The sequence below is a fragment of the Heloderma suspectum genome, chromosome 3 (assembly GCF_057233095.1).
Source record: "Heloderma suspectum isolate Gila_16-S chromosome 3, 16-S_ref, whole genome shotgun sequence".
NCBI classification, from domain to species: Eukaryota; Metazoa; Chordata; class Lepidosauria; order Squamata; family Helodermatidae; genus Heloderma; species Heloderma suspectum.
The window spans coordinates 90,289,733-90,310,147 of record NC_139460.1 but is presented as its reverse complement, the minus strand read 5'-3'; the positions used below and the strand labels follow the sequence as shown (position 1 = coordinate 90,310,147).

The window sequence follows — 20,415 nt, the reverse complement described above, 5'->3', positions numbered from 1 at the left end:
GCAACTGCAGCACCATCAACAGTGTAAAGAAACCATTTTCAACAAAGGTGCCATTCTAAATAAAACCACTAGATGGCAGAGCATACAAAGTAAATAGGGCTGAATCTAGTATCTACACATAGCCGTTCTACCGTTATCATACTGCAGTGATAACTATTGGTGCCCATTGGTGTCATGTGCACCAATAGTTATCACTGCAGTATGATAACAGTAAAACTGCTATGTGTAGATTCAGCTTAGGGGATTGTCATCTGGTATTATATGGGTTTGCTGTTTATTTGTTCGGTCGCTTCCGACTCTTCGTGACTTCATGGACCAGCCCACGCCAGAGCTTCCTGTCGGCCGTCACCACCCCCAGCTCCCCCAAGGTCAGGTCCGTCACCTCCAGAATATCATCCATCCATCTTGCCCTCTTCCTTTTGCCTTCCAGTTTCCCTAGCATCAGCATCTTCTCCAGGGTATCCTGTCTTCTCATTATGTGGCCAAAGTACTTCAGTTTTGCCTTTAATACCATTCCCTCAAGTAAGCAGTCTGGCTTTAGTTCCTGGAGTATGGACTGGTTTGATCTTCTTGCAGCCCAAGGCACTCTCAGAATTTTCCTCCAACACCACAGTTCAAAAGCATCTATCTTCCTTTGCTCAGCCTTCCTTATGGTCCAGCTCTCGCATCCATAAGTTGGTATATATGTAGGCTGTCCCCACAGAAAAATCTGAAATTTTAAAAAGACAGAACAAAACTGCCATGTTTCTTTATCATATAGATTTTCCCAGTCCTGGCCTTTGCAAATATGTCATGTTTATGAGATCAGTGTAAATGAAAATAGTATATACACAAGTTCCAACCTTGCAAAATTGTATATAAGAGGGTTTCTGATGCATCAGTTATAACTGATGTAAGAGGCTGTCAGAGCTCTTTCAACCTTTATTTATGATTTGCACAAAGAGAACCACTTCAGATACTTAGAAAAAAGCTCAAGGTACAGTTTTGATGGGATTGTACCACTTCAGGCTGCAGGTGTTATTTAAATGTACAAATGTGTCCAAAAGCCTTGTGTGTGACAGTGATGCTAGAAACCTTCACCCCTGCATGCTAGCTTTCTACAAGCAGTGAGTTGTTGTCATGGGGGAACATGGGGAACGTTCAATGAAGCAATCCCCTACTTGTATTCTGAAGCGATAAAGTGCTACCAAGGCTGTACTGTGAGTATTTTGTGAATGTTTGAATTTGCTCACATGCAGATACTATTAAGTGCCCTGAGAGGACTCATCTCTCACATTTATTTATTTATTTATTTATTTATTTAGTTACAATATTTGTATACCACTCCATATCTAAAACAGATTTCGGAGCAGTGAACACAAAAGATAAAACCGTAAAAGAATAAGGAGATTAAAACTCCACCTTAAAATCATGCCTTTTTAAAAACAGAATGCCAGTAGAAACCATGACTGGCTGGTCAAGGGATGCCTCCTGGAACAGTGCTGCTTTCTGGAGGCGCCAGAAACAACACAGTGTTGGTGGCTACCTGACCTCCAGGGGCAGGGAATGCCAGAGAAAGGGGGCCAACACTTTTGCATCAATGGAAGTAGCTTTGTTTGATCAACTTGGATCATGCTATTTTGCTTCTCATTGCCAGATTTTTCTTTTTTATATAGTTCAAATGTGATGTTTTTACTTCTAAAGGAATGTAATAACCACAATTGATGGCTGCAGCTGACTCTGTCCCCCAGATCTCTGTCTAAGCTCAGGCTCCCAAAGATTGCTTTGAAGGCACATGATGCGGTTGTACTGATGAAGCAATGCAGGCTTGGCCCTAAATACTGCTTGGGGAGGGGAGGGGGGGAGGGAGAACTATGCATGCCACTCTGGGCAATTTGGAGGAAAGGCAGGGTGCAGCCATAATCATATATATCTGTGTGAAATACTCATAAAAACATAAGAAGAGCCACGCTGGATCAGACCAGGAGTCCATCCAGTCCATCATTCTGTTCACACAGTGGCCAATCAGCTGCTGACCATAGGGATGACAGAGAATTCCACCCGGATTTAAATGGGCTCGAATTCTGACAAATCTGGTCCGTGGAATCCTCCTCGAAACGGGGCAGCCAGGTCGACCCAGACTGGAGCTCACACGGACCCAATTTTTTTTTCTCCGCCAAAGGGCGGATTTTTCAAAAATAATTACGAAAATAAAAATGTAAATCGGAAATGGAGGAAGAAAGACCACGATGGGCTTTACCCTTTTTACGAGGCATTTTCCGGAGGCTTTCTTTCGCTGGGGCTGAGTCGTCCACGGAAATTCTCCATCTTTTCTGTTTATTGTCTGTGGAGGCCAGGTGAGGTCAGGTCAGGTCCAGTGAGGTCAGGTCAGGTCAGGTGAGGTCAGCTGACCGGAAGTTACGCGGGGAATCCCTGAGAAGGGCTTTACTCTTACAGAGACCGAGGGCACGTGGAAAGGATTTTTCAGCAGGAATTACTAAAGTATTTACGTAAATTCTGGAGCCAAAAAAAGGGGGGAATCTGGGGCAGGCGGATGGCGGAATGGGGCGACCCTTGGCTCTGCAGCATCATTGCGGAGCGGAGCCGCTCCACGAGGATTCCGGGGGGAAGGAATGAATCGCCTCCCCCCCCCCCGCGGATTCCCCACTGGAACAGACAGTGGGGAATCCGTACACCCCTAGTTGACCAGGAACCCATAAGCAGGACATGAGTGAAACAGCACCCTCCCACCCATGTTCCCCAGCAACTGGTGTATATGGGCTCACTGCCTCTGATACTGGAAGTAGCACATAGCCATCAGGACTAGTAGCCATTGATAGCCTTCTCCTCCAGGATTTTTACTGACCCCCTTTTAAAGCCATCCAAATATAGGGGCTATCACAACATCCTGTGGTAGCAAATTCCATAGTTTGACTGTGCGCTGTGTGAATAAATACTTCTTTTTATCGGTCCTCCAATCAGCTTCATGCCCCTGGGTTCTAGTATTAAGAGAGGGAGAAAAATGTCTCTGTACCCACTTTCTCCACACCTTGCATAAATTTGTACATCTTTATCATTTGTCCCCTTACTTGACTTTTTTCCAAGCTAAACAATCCCAGCTGTTCTAACCTTCCCTCATAGGGGAGATGCTCCAGTCCTGATCATTTTAGTTGCCCTTTTCTGCATTTTTTCCAGCTCTACAATATCGTTTTTTTTTAGGTGTGGTGACCAGAACTGTACACAGTATTCCAAGTGTGGTCAAACCATAGATTTGCATAAGGGCAGTATGATATTGGCAGTTTTAGTCTCAATTCCTTTCCTAATTAGGCCTTTTTCACAGCAGCTGCACACTGGATTGACATTTTCATCGGGCTGCCCACCACAAACCCAACATCTCTTCCTTGGTTGGTCACTGCCTAGCTCAGATCCCATCAGTCTATACTTGAAGTTGGGATTTTTTGCCCTAACGTGCATCACTTTACACTTGCTTGCACTGAAACTCACACATCTTGTTATCCCTGCTGCACGTAGGTCATCAGTACTTTCCCCCAAATGCCACATGGAATGATGTGACATGGCAAAATTTCCTGGGCCTGGGCTCTCCAACATGGTGCTCGTGCACCTCTCGGTGCCTGCCAGGCTTCCTGCCTCTCCTGTTTTTTCTGTTATTTCTTAAGAGTTTTTAAATTATTTTTTAACTGGAAGGCTGGCATGTTGCAAAATGAAGGGCTCTTCTCCAGTAGGGATGGCACCCCCAGACCGCACCCGCCGAAACCTTGGCCTCACTCACCCCCACTCACTCCCTCCTGGTCACTCCCTGCACTCACCGAGACCCATTTGTGAGTGCCCACCATTTTGTGGAAGGGGTTTTTTTTAATGAAAAAGGAACTAATTAAAAATGTGCATATTTCAGTATGCGCACATTCGGGCTGGGAAAGCTTGGTCTATGCAGTATTAAAGGCAATATGCCTCTAATATTGTGTAGATCAAGTTTTCGCAGCCCAAATGTGTGCATATTGAAATAAGCACATTTTTAATTAGCTCCTTTGTTCGTAAAAATAAAACTCATCAAAACGGTGGGTGCTTGTGGACAGGACCCAGGGTGAGTGTGGGTGGCTCACTGAGCTCATGGGGGCTCAAATGCGGGTCCAGGGGGGCTCGAGTGGGGGCTGCACTTCAGCGGGTGCCCACCAATACCGGGGGTGGGTGGGTTCACACATTCCTACTCTCCAGCACCATCATTATTTGGGTTCAAAAGAGTGGTTTTGTGTTTTGGAGCTCAGGCCTTACCTCTGCCTTGTACTTAGGCCAGTTACCTTTCTTTTTGTCTCACCTGTTTGCATTCTGGGAAATGAGTGTTTTGTTCTAGCCATGTCCACAGTGGCAGCCATTTTATGAATGGATAAGCCCCCTCATGGCAGCCATTGTGTGAGAGTGCCCACAACACTCTCTCAAAATTCCAAATGTGCCTACTAATCTAAAAAAAGTTGGCGACCCCTAGCAGGGCTGCTGTTATGACACAAAAAGGTTTTTTTTTTTTAAAGAAAAAAGAAATGCTCACTATCACAATGGGGTAAGCCGCCCTGAACCCTTCAGATGAATTTTGCCTCCCTCCCCACAAATCATCCCAATTTCTTTCACCTTTCACTCCCCCAACCCAATTTTGAGCTGAATGTTCTCAACTTGAGAGTGTTTGATCTGCCTGCCTGCCTGCCTGCCTGCCTGCCTGCCTGCCTGCCTGCCTGCCTATCTATCTATCTATCTATCTATCTATCTATCTATCTATCTATCTATCTATCTATCTGTCTCATTCAAAGTCAGGAGTAAATTGGTCATCCCTTTTTGGCTACCTTCCCATTGACCGGTTCTCAGGAAACACTTCATTGGAAATCTCTTGATAACGCAGATTCCATGAATAACAACAGTTTTCACTGTAATTCAAGGTTGGGAGTTTATTTATGTCCATAAAGCTTTAAAAAAAGAAAAAAAGAATTAGGCTATCTAATTCTTTGGACTCGATGGTCTTATAGGCCCCTTCCAACCCTACTATTCTATGATATCTTCTATAACAATGTACTATAAAGTTTTGTTTTAATATAAAAAAATGTCAAGCGTAATTAAACAAACATAATTAATTGCAAACTGGAGCAAAATGAAATATGAACACACACAAAAGTATCTGTATACCTTTATAAACACAGGAACAGGCCAAAGTACAATGATATGCCAGTAATATACGGCCTGTAAACAAATCATGAAGGGATTAAGAGACACCTACACTTTGAATATAACACAGTTAAGTTAAACCTTTTGTTAGATTTGATTTTTCAAATCTGTGTTCTTGGGGAACTAGCTAGTTCAGCATTACATTAAAGGCACAGAGGCTCTGCTTCATTCTGAGATTTTCAACCCTAAATAGCCCCCAGCTTCCTCCTCTATGAGTGAAAAGAACAGGCCTGTCTTCCAATTTAGTGATTTGATCTTTGTGAATTCTGATATGCGCTAACCTCATCTGCCCCTCCCAGACTCATGTATTAGTCAGAATGTTGGTGTCCCCTGGATTTCACACTTCTTTGTATTGCATGTTGAGTTCTCTGCTCACACATATCAAAATGCATTTTAAAACATGCATTTTGAGAGAAAATACATTCAAAACTACATATTTAAATGCAAATTTTCAGAAGTTTCAGTGCAGAAACAGGTCAGAACAGACTTATGAGTGAATACATGTAAAAGTGACATGGACCAGAAATAGACTGATTTTATCCATCCCTGTCCTAATTGATGAGTAATTACCATTTGATTAGCAGTTACAATGCATATCACTAAAACAATAAACAGGGAAATCCAGTGAGATAAGATATTCATTAAAATATAAAACACATTATGCCAAAACAGCTCATATTTCCATTGCCTGCTTAATCTGAGCCGCTAAAACCCAGTTTAAGCAAGAGGGTGGTAAAATATTTATATTAACTGTCTAAGGTAGGTTTAAATTCAGACAAATCTTTAGCCGGGATGTGAAAGACTCTGCCTTTCCCATCCCGTGGTGTACTGATAAAGTGCAAGCACTGGTCATGGCAGTCCCCATAGCCACACCCCAAAGGAGAGTCCAAAAATCCAGGCAGCTGTGTTGATCCAGACCAGTTCTAGCAGTTTTCATCTCCACCAGGTGCAGGTCTTTTGCAAAGTTAATGCATCTTAATTGCCCATTCACAACGTAGCCACCCCAAAATATTTTGAATTACAACAGGGATAGCTCATAACATATGTTTTGGCCGGGAAAACCCATTTTCCCGCAGCTACGGTGAGGATTGCAGCTAAGCTCAGAAGGAACAGGGAATTCTGAGAGGGGAGATGATGTTTTTATTAGCAGGCAGATGACATCAGCATCCCTGCTAATAAAAACGTCCCAGCGCTCTGACCCTCTGAGCCCTGGCTCCACTACACCACTAGCGCCATCTGCTCATCTTTTCTAGAGGTATAGCTTTCCACTCAGCAACCAATTGGCCCATCAGATCCTGCTCCCATCTTAGGGCTCCCTGTCTTTAATATTATACAGGTTACAAGTGAGACCTGAAACCAAATGCTACAGTGTATGGTGCTTTTGTTCAGGATACTCTATTCCATTTCTCCTCCTTCCATTTTGTTTTCCATTTTGTTCCTCTTCTGAGCACACCCAGCCCTTATTTGGGCTGTTTTTAGTCATCCCCCCTGCCCCCCCTTATTGTTTTTCCCCCCTAAAGGTATTTTGTACTTTTGCCAACTTGGGGGTTCTCCCAAGCCTACTGATACCTCCTTCTTGTGCACTGATGGTGCCGTTTTGGATACACGATGACCGGTGCCCAGAGAATTGAGTTCACTCTTAATATATATAATGGGTATTTTTGTACACGGTATACTTAATGACAGTTGCACAGCAAGATGGTCTCTGTAGTCAACAGTATATTAGTTATTGTTGAAGAAACTGTGCATGCACTTTGGAGCACATATAGGATAGTTATAGATACGAATACTCGCAGCCTAAAATGGAGTGGCTGGAGTCTTAAGTTTTGATAAAGCAGAACTGTAGATTTTTGCCTTGAATTCTCTTTTATTTGGAATTCAGCACAAGTCTTTTTTCTTTTCTTTTTTTAAGGGGTGGTGGTGTTCTGTACTTGTGGAGCAGTCACTTTGTTACATGAACTTCCTACTCGGAGTTACCACATGGATCATTCAGCCAAGAGGGAACACTTGATTGGTCTTAAAGTTTGTAATGGAACCTAAGAACATTTCATTTCATACTGTGGGAAATGTGGGCAAATGAACTTTCTTCCACCTCTTCCACACTTTCCAAAATTTGTCTTATTTTTAATTGAATTTGTTTAATCCTGTAGTGGTTTATAAATTATACTGCCTTATACTGGGTGAATCTTCAAGAGATGCACATAATTTAATACTGGAATAAGCAGCTATTATGGATGTTGTCCAGGACTAATTCCAAGCTAATTAGTTTGCCCAGAAGCACCTTTCAGCCCGAATATGTCCTTAAAGCATTTCTGTACTAACTCCCAACTCACCCCCACCCACCTAACTCCCATTGGAAAGCAAGTATGGTAGAAATTGTTTTCCAATAAATTTCCATCCTGATTTGCTTGAACTAATTAGTCCCAATTGTGGAACTGTCCACATTGGTTTCTAAGGGCTGTAGTATAATTAGGGATGCTAATTAGTTCTGCATCTTCAGGCACATTCACACTTAGTTTTCAGACAGTGATAGTACATGACCAATTCTAATTGACTATAAGTATGTTAACAACACCTGGAATATGCAAAGTTTGTATTATGAAGTCAATGCAGTTATGTCTGCAGAAACATTAATATAATGTATGCTATAATACCGTTTAATATGGATATCCATTATAAAATTTCAATGGATGCAGATTGTGTATCTTCTGTAAGCAATATGTTCTGTTATTCAGCCATTCTTACAGATAGGAGAGGGTATCTCAATATACCATTAACAGCACAATTGCATGCATGCCTAATAAGAAATATGTCCTACTGAGTTCAATGGGACTTATTTCCAGTAAGTATGTATGGGACAGCAGCCTAAATCTGCTTTTCTTCACCTGCAGTGAGTGCATTGCTCTCTTTAGCGTGAGACACTCTCATGCTCCCATTTTACATCTCCTTCAGCAACCCTCTTTTAAGGCCCTAGATCATAATATTCCAGAATTGTGCTGAGAGAGTCTGAATGGGTATAATCCTATGCATGTTTAGACTGGGTGGGAAATGCTGGGAATTGCAGGACTTTTTCTGTCTAAACATGCACAGGATTGTTTCCTTATTCTTTTACATCGTTATGCATTGCCTTCATGGGTTTTTAGCAAATAAGGCCTCATAGAAATGTTAATAATAAACCAAATGAATACTATTCAGAGGGTGGGGGAAGGACAATTAAACAACCATTCCCCTGGTTTGGGAGAAAGTGGCTGAGGTGCACTTACAAACAAAGCCAATGGGTTTTCGGGGGTGGGGTTGTTTGCTGGAAAGTTCTTGAAATATATAGACATCATGCTATAAAATCCAATAGCTATGGGGCACCACCCTGACCAAAGATTAAAAGCAGAGCCCATTGTATAACTTAATGGTGGACACATGGGGCTGGCCAGTCTCCAGGCTTTTCATCTGTTAGTGAGAACGGTCTGTGAGTTCTTGGGAAAGTGGATTCCTGTTGCAAGAGAATCTCATGCAGGTGCTGATGAAGCAGTGAAAGAGAGCAAGGTGTCTTAGAGGGATGGACTGCAACAAGCTTCACAATAATGACAGAATCAAAAGTGTCATCTGAATGCAGCCAGGGTGGCTTGTTCACCTTGCAGTGTGGCTTATTTTCTTCAACATGCCACCTTGAGAACCCATGGTTTGTTGCTGGGTTGTTCAGAGTGGTTAACAGGCCACATTGCATGGTTAATAAGCTACCCTGGCTGCATTCAGACAACATGATAACCCACCCTGCAGAAAATGTGCTGCGTTCAGACAACACACTAACCCATGGTTTCACAAACCCATGGTTCAAAACAACCCACACTCAACCACTGAATGTGGGTTAGCGTGTTGTGTGAACAGCCCCACTGTGTGCATGCAATGAGCAGCCTCTTGCATCAGTCCAGACTGAGCAGCACAGGCTCAGTTGCAGCAGTTTCAGGAGCCACTGGCTAAGGAGACCAAGGCAGGAGAGGCTGAATGGGGTTTGCCCCATCCTCACTGCCACAGGGATGGACGTACTCAACCTGCTGAGCAGCATCTTCTCATGCTCATCCTTGCTGGGGACTGTTGCCAACACCTTGCACTTCTCCAAGAGCCTCTCCCAGGGGAGGCTTTAGCAGATCTCCAGACCCTGGGCCCAGCCATTATCAGCCATTCCAGTGGGGAGGAAGCAGCAGCAGTATAGTGAGCTTGATGAGTCAGGTTTGAACTGACACAGTGTCCTATATGCTGTTTGAATGCATGGAGACATGTTTGGCCTAACCAGCAGGCTGGCAATTTACAGCTTCACCTTGTTTTGGCCAGCTCTATGATCTTGTTCCTGTGAGAAGAGATAAGTTTCACTTCCTGTGGGAAGAAAAGCCCTCTCCCCTTGTCCTGAATGTGTGTGTGCACCAGCCTGTCAGCTCCTGAACTTGGGGGAGACCCTTATAAAATCCAGCACACTGGTTTTGCTCTTTGGTCTTGCTCGCTCCACGGGGTAAAATGTGCACAACCAGCCTGAAGAACTTTGGTACTCGGAACAATGTCTTTTATGCTGTTGACAGCAGTCCCAGTGTACATTCAGCTGTGATGAAGGTGCCAGTTTCATCGGCTGAAGAGATGTGTGAGCTTTCTTTGTATTTTTATTTTGCATCCATTTTCTATCAATAAACTGTCATTCCTTTCACAAGTGGTCTAGTTTCATCTTGGTAATCCAAATAATGCATTTTAACTGGGCCCTGAATAGGGCAGGCCTCCAGATTAATACAGTCGGTCAGCCCATGCTTCCTGGACAAGGGTCATGGGCAGCCCTTTAATAGGTATCTTCAGAATTCCAGCTGCAAGTCAGATGAAATTGAGCGGCACATCAGATCCTGCCTGCTGAGCTATAACCATCTTGTCCTGCTTGTGAACCTCCCTGAAGCACCTGAATAACCACGATCACTACACAAAATACTATGCTAGGCGTTCTGGTCAGTGAAGAATGAATTTCAGTTCCTGTGTGAACCTGTCCTCCATGTTGCATTTGAGTAGATCAAAGGGGCTAAGAGAGAATATAATTTCTCCACTGAATGTAGTTCATTTTGACATAGTTGTTTATCTTTGAAAGGCAGTGCTGTTTGTTGTCTTGGGGTTTCATTAAATGTTTGAAAGAAATAGAAAAAGAAACAAAGGAAGGAATGGTGGGGAATTGATTGTCTTTCCCACACTTCCTTTAAATAGACTCCTGGGATTCTGTCCAAAGAACCAAAGATGTTTCCCCACAGCTGAACCAGGCCACTATCATTGACCTTCATGCTTCCTCCACCTACAACATCCGCATGTATGCCAAAAACCGCATTGGCAAGAGCGAGGCCAGCAATGAGCTCACTATCACCACAGACGAAGCAGGTATGTTCTGCATTGGTCCTAATTAAATCTAATCTTAAATTGAATTAATTGTTGGACATGTGCATTTTTGGTGGGTTTTTTTACCAACTGGTACCATGCCAAGGAAGATCAAGGAAGTTCTCTACATGTGACACATTGCTGTTCAGGGTACAAAGAAAATTCCTCAGTAGAAAACACTGCGGTAAACTCTTTTAAATTTAACAGTCTAACATTAGGCACTTGAACCCACATGTAAGCCCCTTAAAATAAACAGTCATTCATGCTTAATACTGGTTTGGATTTAAGCCAGTTTAATCTTTTTGTCTGAAGACTCTGCCTGAAGGGATTGTAAACATAAGGCCACATCATGAGATAGGTAAAGCTGTGATCCTAAGCACACTTCACACTAAAGTAAATGCCACTGAAATTTGCTTAAATAAAGGCAGAATGAACGCTTTTGTTGACTTCTGAAATTTCAGTGCTTACACAAATGTAGAGCCTAAACAGGTGAGGGTACAGAGTGAGAAGCCTGACGGTAGGTTTCACTACTTCCTTGTAGTCTGTGGTATCCATTTTAAATTGAAGTTGTTTCGTTTTGTTTTTTAATGTTGATGTCATTCCCTAGATTCCTTAAGGAGTCAATGTTCTGTTTAGGGTGGGGAAGTGCTCTGAGGGAGCCAATGTTACTTTTACACAGTGGAGGTGTCAGTTCAGGTATGAAAGTGGCTGCAAAAGCTGCTAGTCTGAAAAGGTTGGCCTGAGGCTTTTTGTTGTCTGAGGTGAAGAACAAGATGGCACCCCCCTCATTCCATGTACAGAAAGCAACCTGACGGGCAATTGAATTTTATTTCAACACTAGCCACGGGAGAGTGCCCTCCACTGCACCTGAGGACAGCAGGCTAACATAGTGGCCACAGGGCAGGGTGCATGGTACATACAGCTCTGCTTTCCAACACCTCACTGCCACTTGCCAGCATCTGCACCTGCACCACCTCACTCTGCCTAAGGGGAAAGGATGGCCCTGCAGACTGAGCTGAATAGGGAAATGTAAGGCTCTGAGAATGGGGAAGGCATCTTGTGAGGAACTGTCTGTTGTGGAAAGGGACACTATAAGGGAAGTATCTTGTTGTGGGATGCAAATTAAGAATGTCAAGGCATAAAATTGAATTGGAGTATTGGTGTGGTAGAGTGAAGGAAAAAGCATGCATCCACAAGAAGCAAGTTCCAGAGTAGGAACTTTAATCACTGTAAATTAGTAGTACGCATCTCAGCTGAAAACTCAGCATTAATATAAACCCTTGTGCTATTAGTGTCTGAAAGGTCATTAAATGTCTCTTTACCTTTGATTAAATAGCCCACGAAATTCAGATTAAGAAGGCTAAAAACTATATAAACACTAGATGCAGAATCTGCCTATATTTTGACATTTTTTGATTATATGCTTCCTGTCCCTGTTCGTTCCAGACACAGTTCACGTTAACTAGTAACTTGGATGACAATAGTGTTGTATACATTCTCTCCTTCCCTCCAAGAGAAACCTGTAATAATTTCTTTACTCCTAATATGTAAACTCATCAGGGTAGAATATTTATCCATTCAGAAAATAAAACCACTAAATGAGTTAAGATGGGCAGATCTGGCTGTTTCGGTTTTTACAACTTCCAAGTTTTTTTGAAGCACCCATTTCTTCCACATCACTTTGCAAATCTTTTAATAAAAAGTCTGCATGAAAATTCATACACATTTTTATATTTATGCACATTCCTGTCTCTCATGAACACACACGTGCATAAAGAACAGTGTGTGTGTGTGTGTGTACACACACATGCACACACGCGCACACACACGTGTGTATTCTTAAATTACCAGTGGTATTTCTTATCTGTAGGTTTTCAGTTAACTGAAAATTAGCATTCCATCATCAACTGACCTTAATTTGCAGATTAGCTTCCCCATTAATAATGTGCAACCTGAACGTCACATTATATTCTCTGCTATGTGGCCTATTTTTGAGATGAGTGACCCGCCCTTTTGCTCTCATTATGAAGCTGTCTGTTCTGAGTGAAAGGTCAATTATATGGGCCCACCATCAAAAGCATCAGATTTGTTCAGGATGAAACCAGAGAGGAGAGAAGGCCAGGTCTTCAGCAGAGCCACAATATTTGTTGTCTTGGTATCAGCTGGGAACACATGCACAACGCAAGGAAGTGCCACCATTTGTCATTGTTTATTTTGGTTCATTGCTTTTACCTCAAGCATGTTAAATGAGTATGGATTCCCAAACATCGAGAGAAGCCTGAGGGCAGAGAACATAATGAAGGCTTTACAAAAACAACATAGTTAAATATTAAACAGAAAGGTGGAGGAGGGAAACTGCGCTGGCAAAGGTGTGCATTGCGTATCATATGTTTTTGTGGGTTCAGGCTGCCATCATCTTTTATCCAAAGATGGCATATGAAGAGGGGTCCTTCCTGCAGCAGGAGTGGAATCATGGCATATAGACTGTCCTTTCATTAATTTGCTGCTCACAGCTCTCATAGGCTCTTCCACACCTCCCTGTAAGCTATAACAGAAGCACCTTTCCATGCCTTGTTTCTAAAAGTAGAGCAAAAGTTTTGTTTAAATTTAAAAGGCTAGTAGCGGCAGAAGTACAAACCATATGAAGAGAAATTAGAAGAGGTTTTCTTATTGGCAAGCTGCTTGTTTGTTTGACTGTTTTAAAACTGAAAGTAGTCCCTTCAGTTTGGATCTTAGGATAAGTTTACAGCCAATCCTACAGCTCCTAAATGGCGTCTGAAGGGCCATTGGATGCTGGGGATTTCCCTCTGTGAAGTCATAAGAGTTACAACCTCAGAGGGACAAATCTGAGTGGGGACCCCCCCCCCAACCCCTCCCAGCTGTTAAGGAAAGCTCCATGGCAGCTCCCTTTCCCAATGTCGAGAGGGAGGGGAGTGCCAGTGGACGGGATGGGGGGGCGAGGAGAGGCCATGGGTCCGCTGGATCCAAAGGCATTACAGCCACTGCCACTGGCAAGGTAAGTGAGTTAGACAGGCTCCAAGGCCTGCCTAACACAAAAACACTTTGGGGGAGAATGGAGAGGCTAAAAAGGTGTCTGCTGTTCCTCTTGTTCTGTCAGCTGTGGCACAGCCAGTGCCAGACCACAGGGAGCAGGTTCAGGGCACTGGGATCTGGAGGACCCCCAAATGACCCTCTGAACTCCCTCTCTTTCTAGCCCAGCCCAGCCCCAGTGCTAGCAAAAAGAAGCCCCATGACAGCCAGCCAGGCTCCTTAAGGACCATTTTAAAAGTGAAGGGTTATTTTTCACTTATGTTTTGAGTAGCAGTGATCTGAACCAATCAGATGCTGCCTTTGGAGGACACAGTGAAGGCACAAGAATGACTTAAAGACTGTCCCTTTATGGCTCCTGTGACCTCATTGGCTGTGACACCCCAAAGCAGCATCTGATTGGTTCAGATTGCTAGCTGTGTCCCATCCTGCTGGGCCCTTGCTGGCAGGATGTTGGATACTCAGAGCACTCCGTCATCAGGACACTCCATCAGCTGGGTATCTATCCTGTAGGATTGTGCACTCACTTAAGGAAGTGCATGGAAGGAAAATGTCCCCCACCACAACCCTGTGCTGCAGCCACCTCTATCCCACATAAAGCCTCTCTAGAGGGTTGGGTGGCCCTCTTGAACAATGAGGGAAACTTCCCTTCCATGGACTTCCTTATGCTAATATATCTTAGGATCCAAGTCTGATTTTGGGTGACTCGCCTCTTGTAGCAGCTCCCCTGCAGCCCATCCCACATTATTCAAGAGCCCCCCATCCCTGACCCTTCAGAGAGACTTTCTGAGGGGCAGGGAGCTGCTGGGAGGTAGAGAGGATAAGAAATTTCCTTCCACAAACTTCCTTAAGTCATCTTGGGATCCAAGCCTTTATTTCTCCCTCTTCTATTGTTTTTCTAGTTCTTACGAATATTGGTGTTCTGCTGTCATCCACCCTGTTTTAAATTAAGGCTACAATCTTATGCCCACTAATTTGAGACAAAGCCATACTGAACTCAATGGGACTTACTTTTGGGTAAATATGCACAGGTTTGGGCTGTGTGAGCAATTTCCATAGAATTGTAGTTGGATGCTGTGGAAGAGCATCAAATGGGATTGCTAAGCATTATGAAGAAATGAAATAGAATATTCATATAATATTTCAAAAATTACACAGTGTGTTCATGGACATAGACAACAGGAGGTTGCATATCTTTATAGCCCTAGATCTAGGGCCAGACACTTTCTGATGAGGTTGTTATACAATGAAGTAGGATGATTGGGGGATCTGATTCTCTGTTGCCTGTAACTGCATGGACAGGTGATCACCTCCCGCAGTTAAGTACAGAATATCTCGACTTCCCTGAATTTCTGATTGCTTGCTGGAGTAAACTGTATGGCTGGAGTCTACAGACAACAGCCTTTCCATGCAGATATAGATGTCATGTGATTCAGATGTCATATATGTTTCCCTGGTTACCAGAATCCAAACTATGATCCTGTTGTGCCAGAGCTGCTATTAATCTAAGTTCAGTATCCCATCACAAACCCTATATGCACCTTTTACTATTTATTCTCATGGAACCTGTTGAAAATGAGCTTTAATGGGAATTAAATGGATGATATATTTTTGTTGTGGTACAGGAACAACGTTAACCCTAAGCAATCCAGAACTTCCTAACTAATTTCATTTCATCTGCCATATCCCACTCATCCTCTCATATCCAGATTTCCCTGTCACTCCATATTTATTTGGAGTGACAAATAAAACTCGTGCTGAGTCTGACCGAACACAGGTAAGAGCCCACTATCAAGCCTACTCTGTGGCGGTGAGGGTGGCAAAGAGACAGTTCTTTTCCACCAGCATTGCATCTTCTCAGTGTCGTCCAGCGGAGCTTTTCCGAGTGGTTCGTGGCCTGTTACATTCTGGGCCAGGGAGAGAGATGGTGGAACCCTCGGTAGCATGCTGTGACAAGTTTGCACGGCACTTTGAGGATAAAGTCGCTCAGATTCGTCATGAATTGGACACCACCATTAATGCAGTTCCATTGGTAGAGGCGTTCAGAGCACCGTCTGGTCCAGTTTTATTGGATGAGTTTCAGTTACTGAGGCCTGAGGATGCGGACAAGGTGCTTGGCCAAGTCCGATCGACCACTTGTGTGCTTGACCCTTGCCCTTCATGGCTTATTAAATCAAACAAGGAGGGTTTGTCCGGCTGGGTCCAGGAGGTTGTAAATTCCTCCTTGAGAGAGGGAGTGGTGCCTGCCGCTTTAAAAGAGGCAGTAACTAGACCACTCCTGAAAAAGCCTAACCTGGACCCAGAGGATGTTAACAATTATAGGCCAGTGGCCAACATCCCCTTCCTGGGCAAGGTGCTTGAGCGGGTGGTTGTAGGCCAGCTCCAGGCACTCTTGAATGAAACGGATTATCTAGATCCATTTCAATCGGGCTTCAGGCCTGGTTATGGAACGGAAACTGCCTTGGTCGCCCTGTGGGATGACCTCTGCCGGGAGAGGGACAGGGGGAGTGCGACCCTGTTGATTCTCCTGGACCTCTCAGCGGCTTTCGATACCATCGACCATGGTATCCTTCTGGATAGGTTGTCTGGGTTAGGAGTTGGAGGCACTGCACTACAGTGGTTCCGCTTCTACTTGGATGGCCGATTCCAGAAGGTGGCGCTGGGGGATTATTGCTCTGTGCCATGGCAATTGTGCCATGGGGTTCCACAGGGCTCTATTTTATCCCCCATGCTGTTTAACATCTACATGAAACCGCTGGGGGAGGTTATCCGGAGGTGTGGGCTGAGGTGCCATCAATATGCAGATGACACCCAGCTCTACCTCTCTTTCTCATCAAACCCAGGTGAGGCAGTGGCTGTTCTGAATCAATGCCTGGGCATGGTAATGGACTGGATGAGGGCCAATAAACTGAAACTCAATCCAGACAAGACGGAGGTACTGTTAGTGGGTGGTTCGTCTGCCCGGCCAGGTGATATTCAACCTGTTCCGGAGGGGATTGCATTCCCCCTAAAGGATCAGGTTCGTAGTTTGGGGGTGCTCTTGGATCCAGAACTGTCACTTGAGGCACAGGTGAACTCAGTGGCATGGAGCACTTTTTATCAGCTTAGGCTGGTATACCAACTACGCCCTTATCTGGACAGAGATAGCCTAGCTACAGTTATCCATGCTCTGATAACTTCTCGTCTGGATTACTGCAATGCGTTATACGTGGGGCTGCCTTTGAAAACTGTCCGGAAACTTCAGCTGGTCCAAAATAGGGCAGCAAGATTGTTAACAGGGACTGGCCTGCGAGCTCATATTACGCCAGTACTTTTCCAGCTGCACTGGCTGCCAGTCCATTTCCGGGCCCGATTCAAAGTGCTGGTGTTAACATTCAAAGCCCTTAACGGCTTGGGGCCAGGTTACCTGAAGTATCGCCTCCTCCCATATGTGCCTGCCCAGACCTTAAGATCATCATCAGCGGCCCTTCTCCGTGAGCCCCTGCCAAAGGAAGTGAGGCGGGTGGCTACTAGGAGGAGGGCTTTTTCTATTGTGGCACCCCGGCTCTGGAATGAGCTCCCTACTGAGGTTCGCCTGGCGCCTACATTGTACTCCTTTTGGCGCCAGGTGAAGACCTTTTTGTTTTCCCAGGCATTTTAGCATTTTAGCTTTCTAAATTTTTATCTTTGCTGTTTTAAATCTGTATTTTAAACTCCTGTACTGCTGCTAGGTTTTATTGTGGTTGTATTGTTATATTGTGGTTTTAATGTTCTATATATTTTAAATTGTTTTATTGTGTGTTGTTTGGTTTTAATTTTTGTGAACCACCCAGAGAGCTTCAGCTATTGGGCGGTATAGAAATGAAATGAATGAATAAATAAATAAATAAATATTTGATTTCTATACTGCCCAATAGCCGAAGCTCTCTGGGTGGTTCACAGAAATTAAAACCACGAAGTACAACATAAAATGATGTAAAATATGAAAGCTTAAAACTACAATATAAAACCATAACTGGAATAAAACCTAGCAGCAATGCAGAGATTTAGAATACAGATTTAAAACAGCAGAGCTAAAAGACTAGGAAGCTAAAATGCTAAAATAGTGGGAGAATGAAAAGGTCTTCACCTGGCACTGAAAGGAGTACACCATGGGTGCCAGGTGAACCTCTCTAGGGAGCTCATTCCACAGCCACAGTGCCACAGCAGAAAAGGCCCTCTTCCTGGTAGCCACATGCCTCACTCCATAAGATTCCCTTGGATGCATTCTTCTGTTTTCACACTCATAGCTACTATGGCCTGTCATCAGATTATAACCACACAACTGAGTGTGTCAGCAGAGCCAGGACGTGCATGGATGTACTTCATTTTGAAATGTCATGCATCTTCTGTCAACACGTTCAGGTGTTCTCCTCCACCCTTCTAATGACCAACATGTGAGGGTGAGAGGCTGTTGCTACTCCCCCACCGGCCACTTGCCTCTGTTGCTATTCCTGCAGCCCTTCATGTGTTGTGGGCTGAACATTTGCAGAGAAGAAACTTTTCTACTCAAATAGGCTCCCTGCATGACTGAGAACTCTGGAAGATCAGGGTTTTAAGGGGCAAACAACATGTTACGTTAATTGTGTTCTGTGTAGCATAGCCTGCCCATTTTCTTTACTTTAGTGTAACTGTGCACAACCACGATTTTGATCAGGACCAGTGTTCACTGGGAGGGGAGGAATAACCCCCCCCCTCTCTCTCTGTCTCTCTCTCTCTCTCTCTCTCCCTCTCTCTCTCTCTCTCTCTCTCTCTCTCACACACACACACACATACACTTTCTTTCCAAATTTCTACACTCTGCACAGGGATTTAAAAAAAGGAGACATCTCCATTGGAGTCAATGAAGGCGTTATTTTTTTAATCCCTGCATGCCCCCTCCCCAAATTTTAGGAAGAAAACAGGTGTGGGGAAAGTTTTACTCCCCTGCTACCAGTGTGTGCTGGTCCTGATCTAAATCAGGGCCATGCACAGTTACACTAAAGTAAAAAACAAACAAACAACCCATCAGGCTCAGCTATACACTGCTTAATTAATGTAATGTGTAGTTTGACTCTAAAACTTGCAGGAATCCTACTCAGGTAGAAAAGGCTCCCTGCTGCAGTAGTTCAGCCACCAAAATATTGAGGGGGTGGCCTGCAAAAATGGTGATGGGGACATGCAGGTGAGGGTGGGGCAAATGGGCTCATCCCCACTTTCCCACTCATGCAATGGTAATCTCGTGGCGGGGCAGAGGAAGAATGCCTGAACAGAACTAATGATTTCTGTGTTACTCTTACTCTTTTCATTGCTTTGTGTAGCTTCACCTTGGCAAAACCCTTTTACTATAAACCAGTATTTTAGTGGTTGTGAATACTGTGTGATGTATTGTGTGTGTGTTTTTGTAGCAGAATATAAGAACTAGCATGTTAGCCACATACAAGGTTATGTAATTGTCATACAAAGCCCTAAACAACTTGGGACCAGGATACTTAGCAGACCACCTTCCCTTGTACATACCCAGGCAACCTTTAAAATAATCAGAGGAGGGCTTGCTGGTCATTCCAAAATGAACGGAATGTCGCCATGCAGTACCCTGATGGTGGGCCTTCTCGATAGCGGCACCCACCCTTCAGAAAACCCTCCTTCATGTAGTTCAGGAGGCAGAAAATGTGGCATCTTTCAAATGGCTCCTGAAAACGCACTTGTTCACCCAGGCTTTCCCTGGGCTGTAATTAAATTAATCATGCCATTCTATCTTACTGCTCCTTGTATTGCTTTTATTGTAATTGTAATTGTTTTTAAAGTTGTGTTTTTAATGTGATTTAATATTTATATGTGAGGGATTTCATTTTATTTAGTGGTATATAACTATCATAAATAAATAAATAAATAAATAAATAAATAAATAGTGTTGATTCATTTATTTATTTCTCACCAGCTCCTGATGGTCCACCTCAAGATGTTCAGCTTGAGCCCATATCTTCACAAAGCATTCGGGTTACCTGGAAGGTAAATAATAACGTACAACGGGAGGGAAAAATAGCCTTTTAAACTTTGTCGGGATGTATATCACTGTATTATTGATATAGTTGCCCACAAGGCTAAACAAAAAAAAGAGATACATAGTTTGATGAATTTATAAACCCAATGCTTGTGGCTAGATTTTCAAAAATTACTTTGCAACTGAATGTAATTGCGTGCGAAATTAAATTTGCATGCAATTATATGTGCTTATGATTGTCCTCTTTTGAACATCTTATTACTAGAAATACAGCTGCAAAAGGAGTATATAAGTAAATGGATTTTAGGGTACTGCTTGTGTAGAGAGCTTATACCACCGTGGCCAGACTCAGTGGCCCACTTCGCACCGTCACGGTGGCTTATTTCCCTCGCTGTGATTGTGCACACCAGGTCACTTTATCCCATGAGATGCCAACATTTTTAGAGAAATGGTAGTGGAGCCTCTAAATGATAATGCACATTTCTATGAACCAAATTTGTAGTTAATATTTAGAAAAATATGTAAGCCTTCAAGATTTGAATACACATGACATATTTGAAGTTGAACTATATAAGGAAGGAAATGAATGGCAAATTATGAGGTTCTGAAACCAATTCAACACCAATAAATGTTTTTGTCTTTATCATTTATAAAGCTTCAGAATTTATGTAATTTCAAGGCACAGAAAATGGGGGACTTTTTTACTTCTTTATTTTTGTACTTGACCAAGGGAGTGAAAGAATTGACCAAAAGGAAGAAAAAAAGAAGGG

The 20,415-nt window shown here is 43.4% G+C and overlaps 1 protein-coding gene across 1 annotated transcript in view; it reads left to right on the top strand.

Annotated features, from left to right (window-relative positions):
- The window catches only part of DSCAM (DS cell adhesion molecule), a 534,028-nt gene that overhangs the window by 391,765 nt on the left and 121,848 nt on the right, over positions 1-20,415 (top strand). Inside the window, exons 15-16 of the mRNA XM_084843767.1 lie at positions 10,432-10,599; positions 19,583-19,653. Of these exons, the coding sequence (XP_084699893.1) occupies positions 10,432-10,599; positions 19,583-19,653 (239 nt within the window). The remainder of the gene's footprint in view (positions 1-10,431; positions 10,600-19,582; positions 19,654-20,415) is intronic.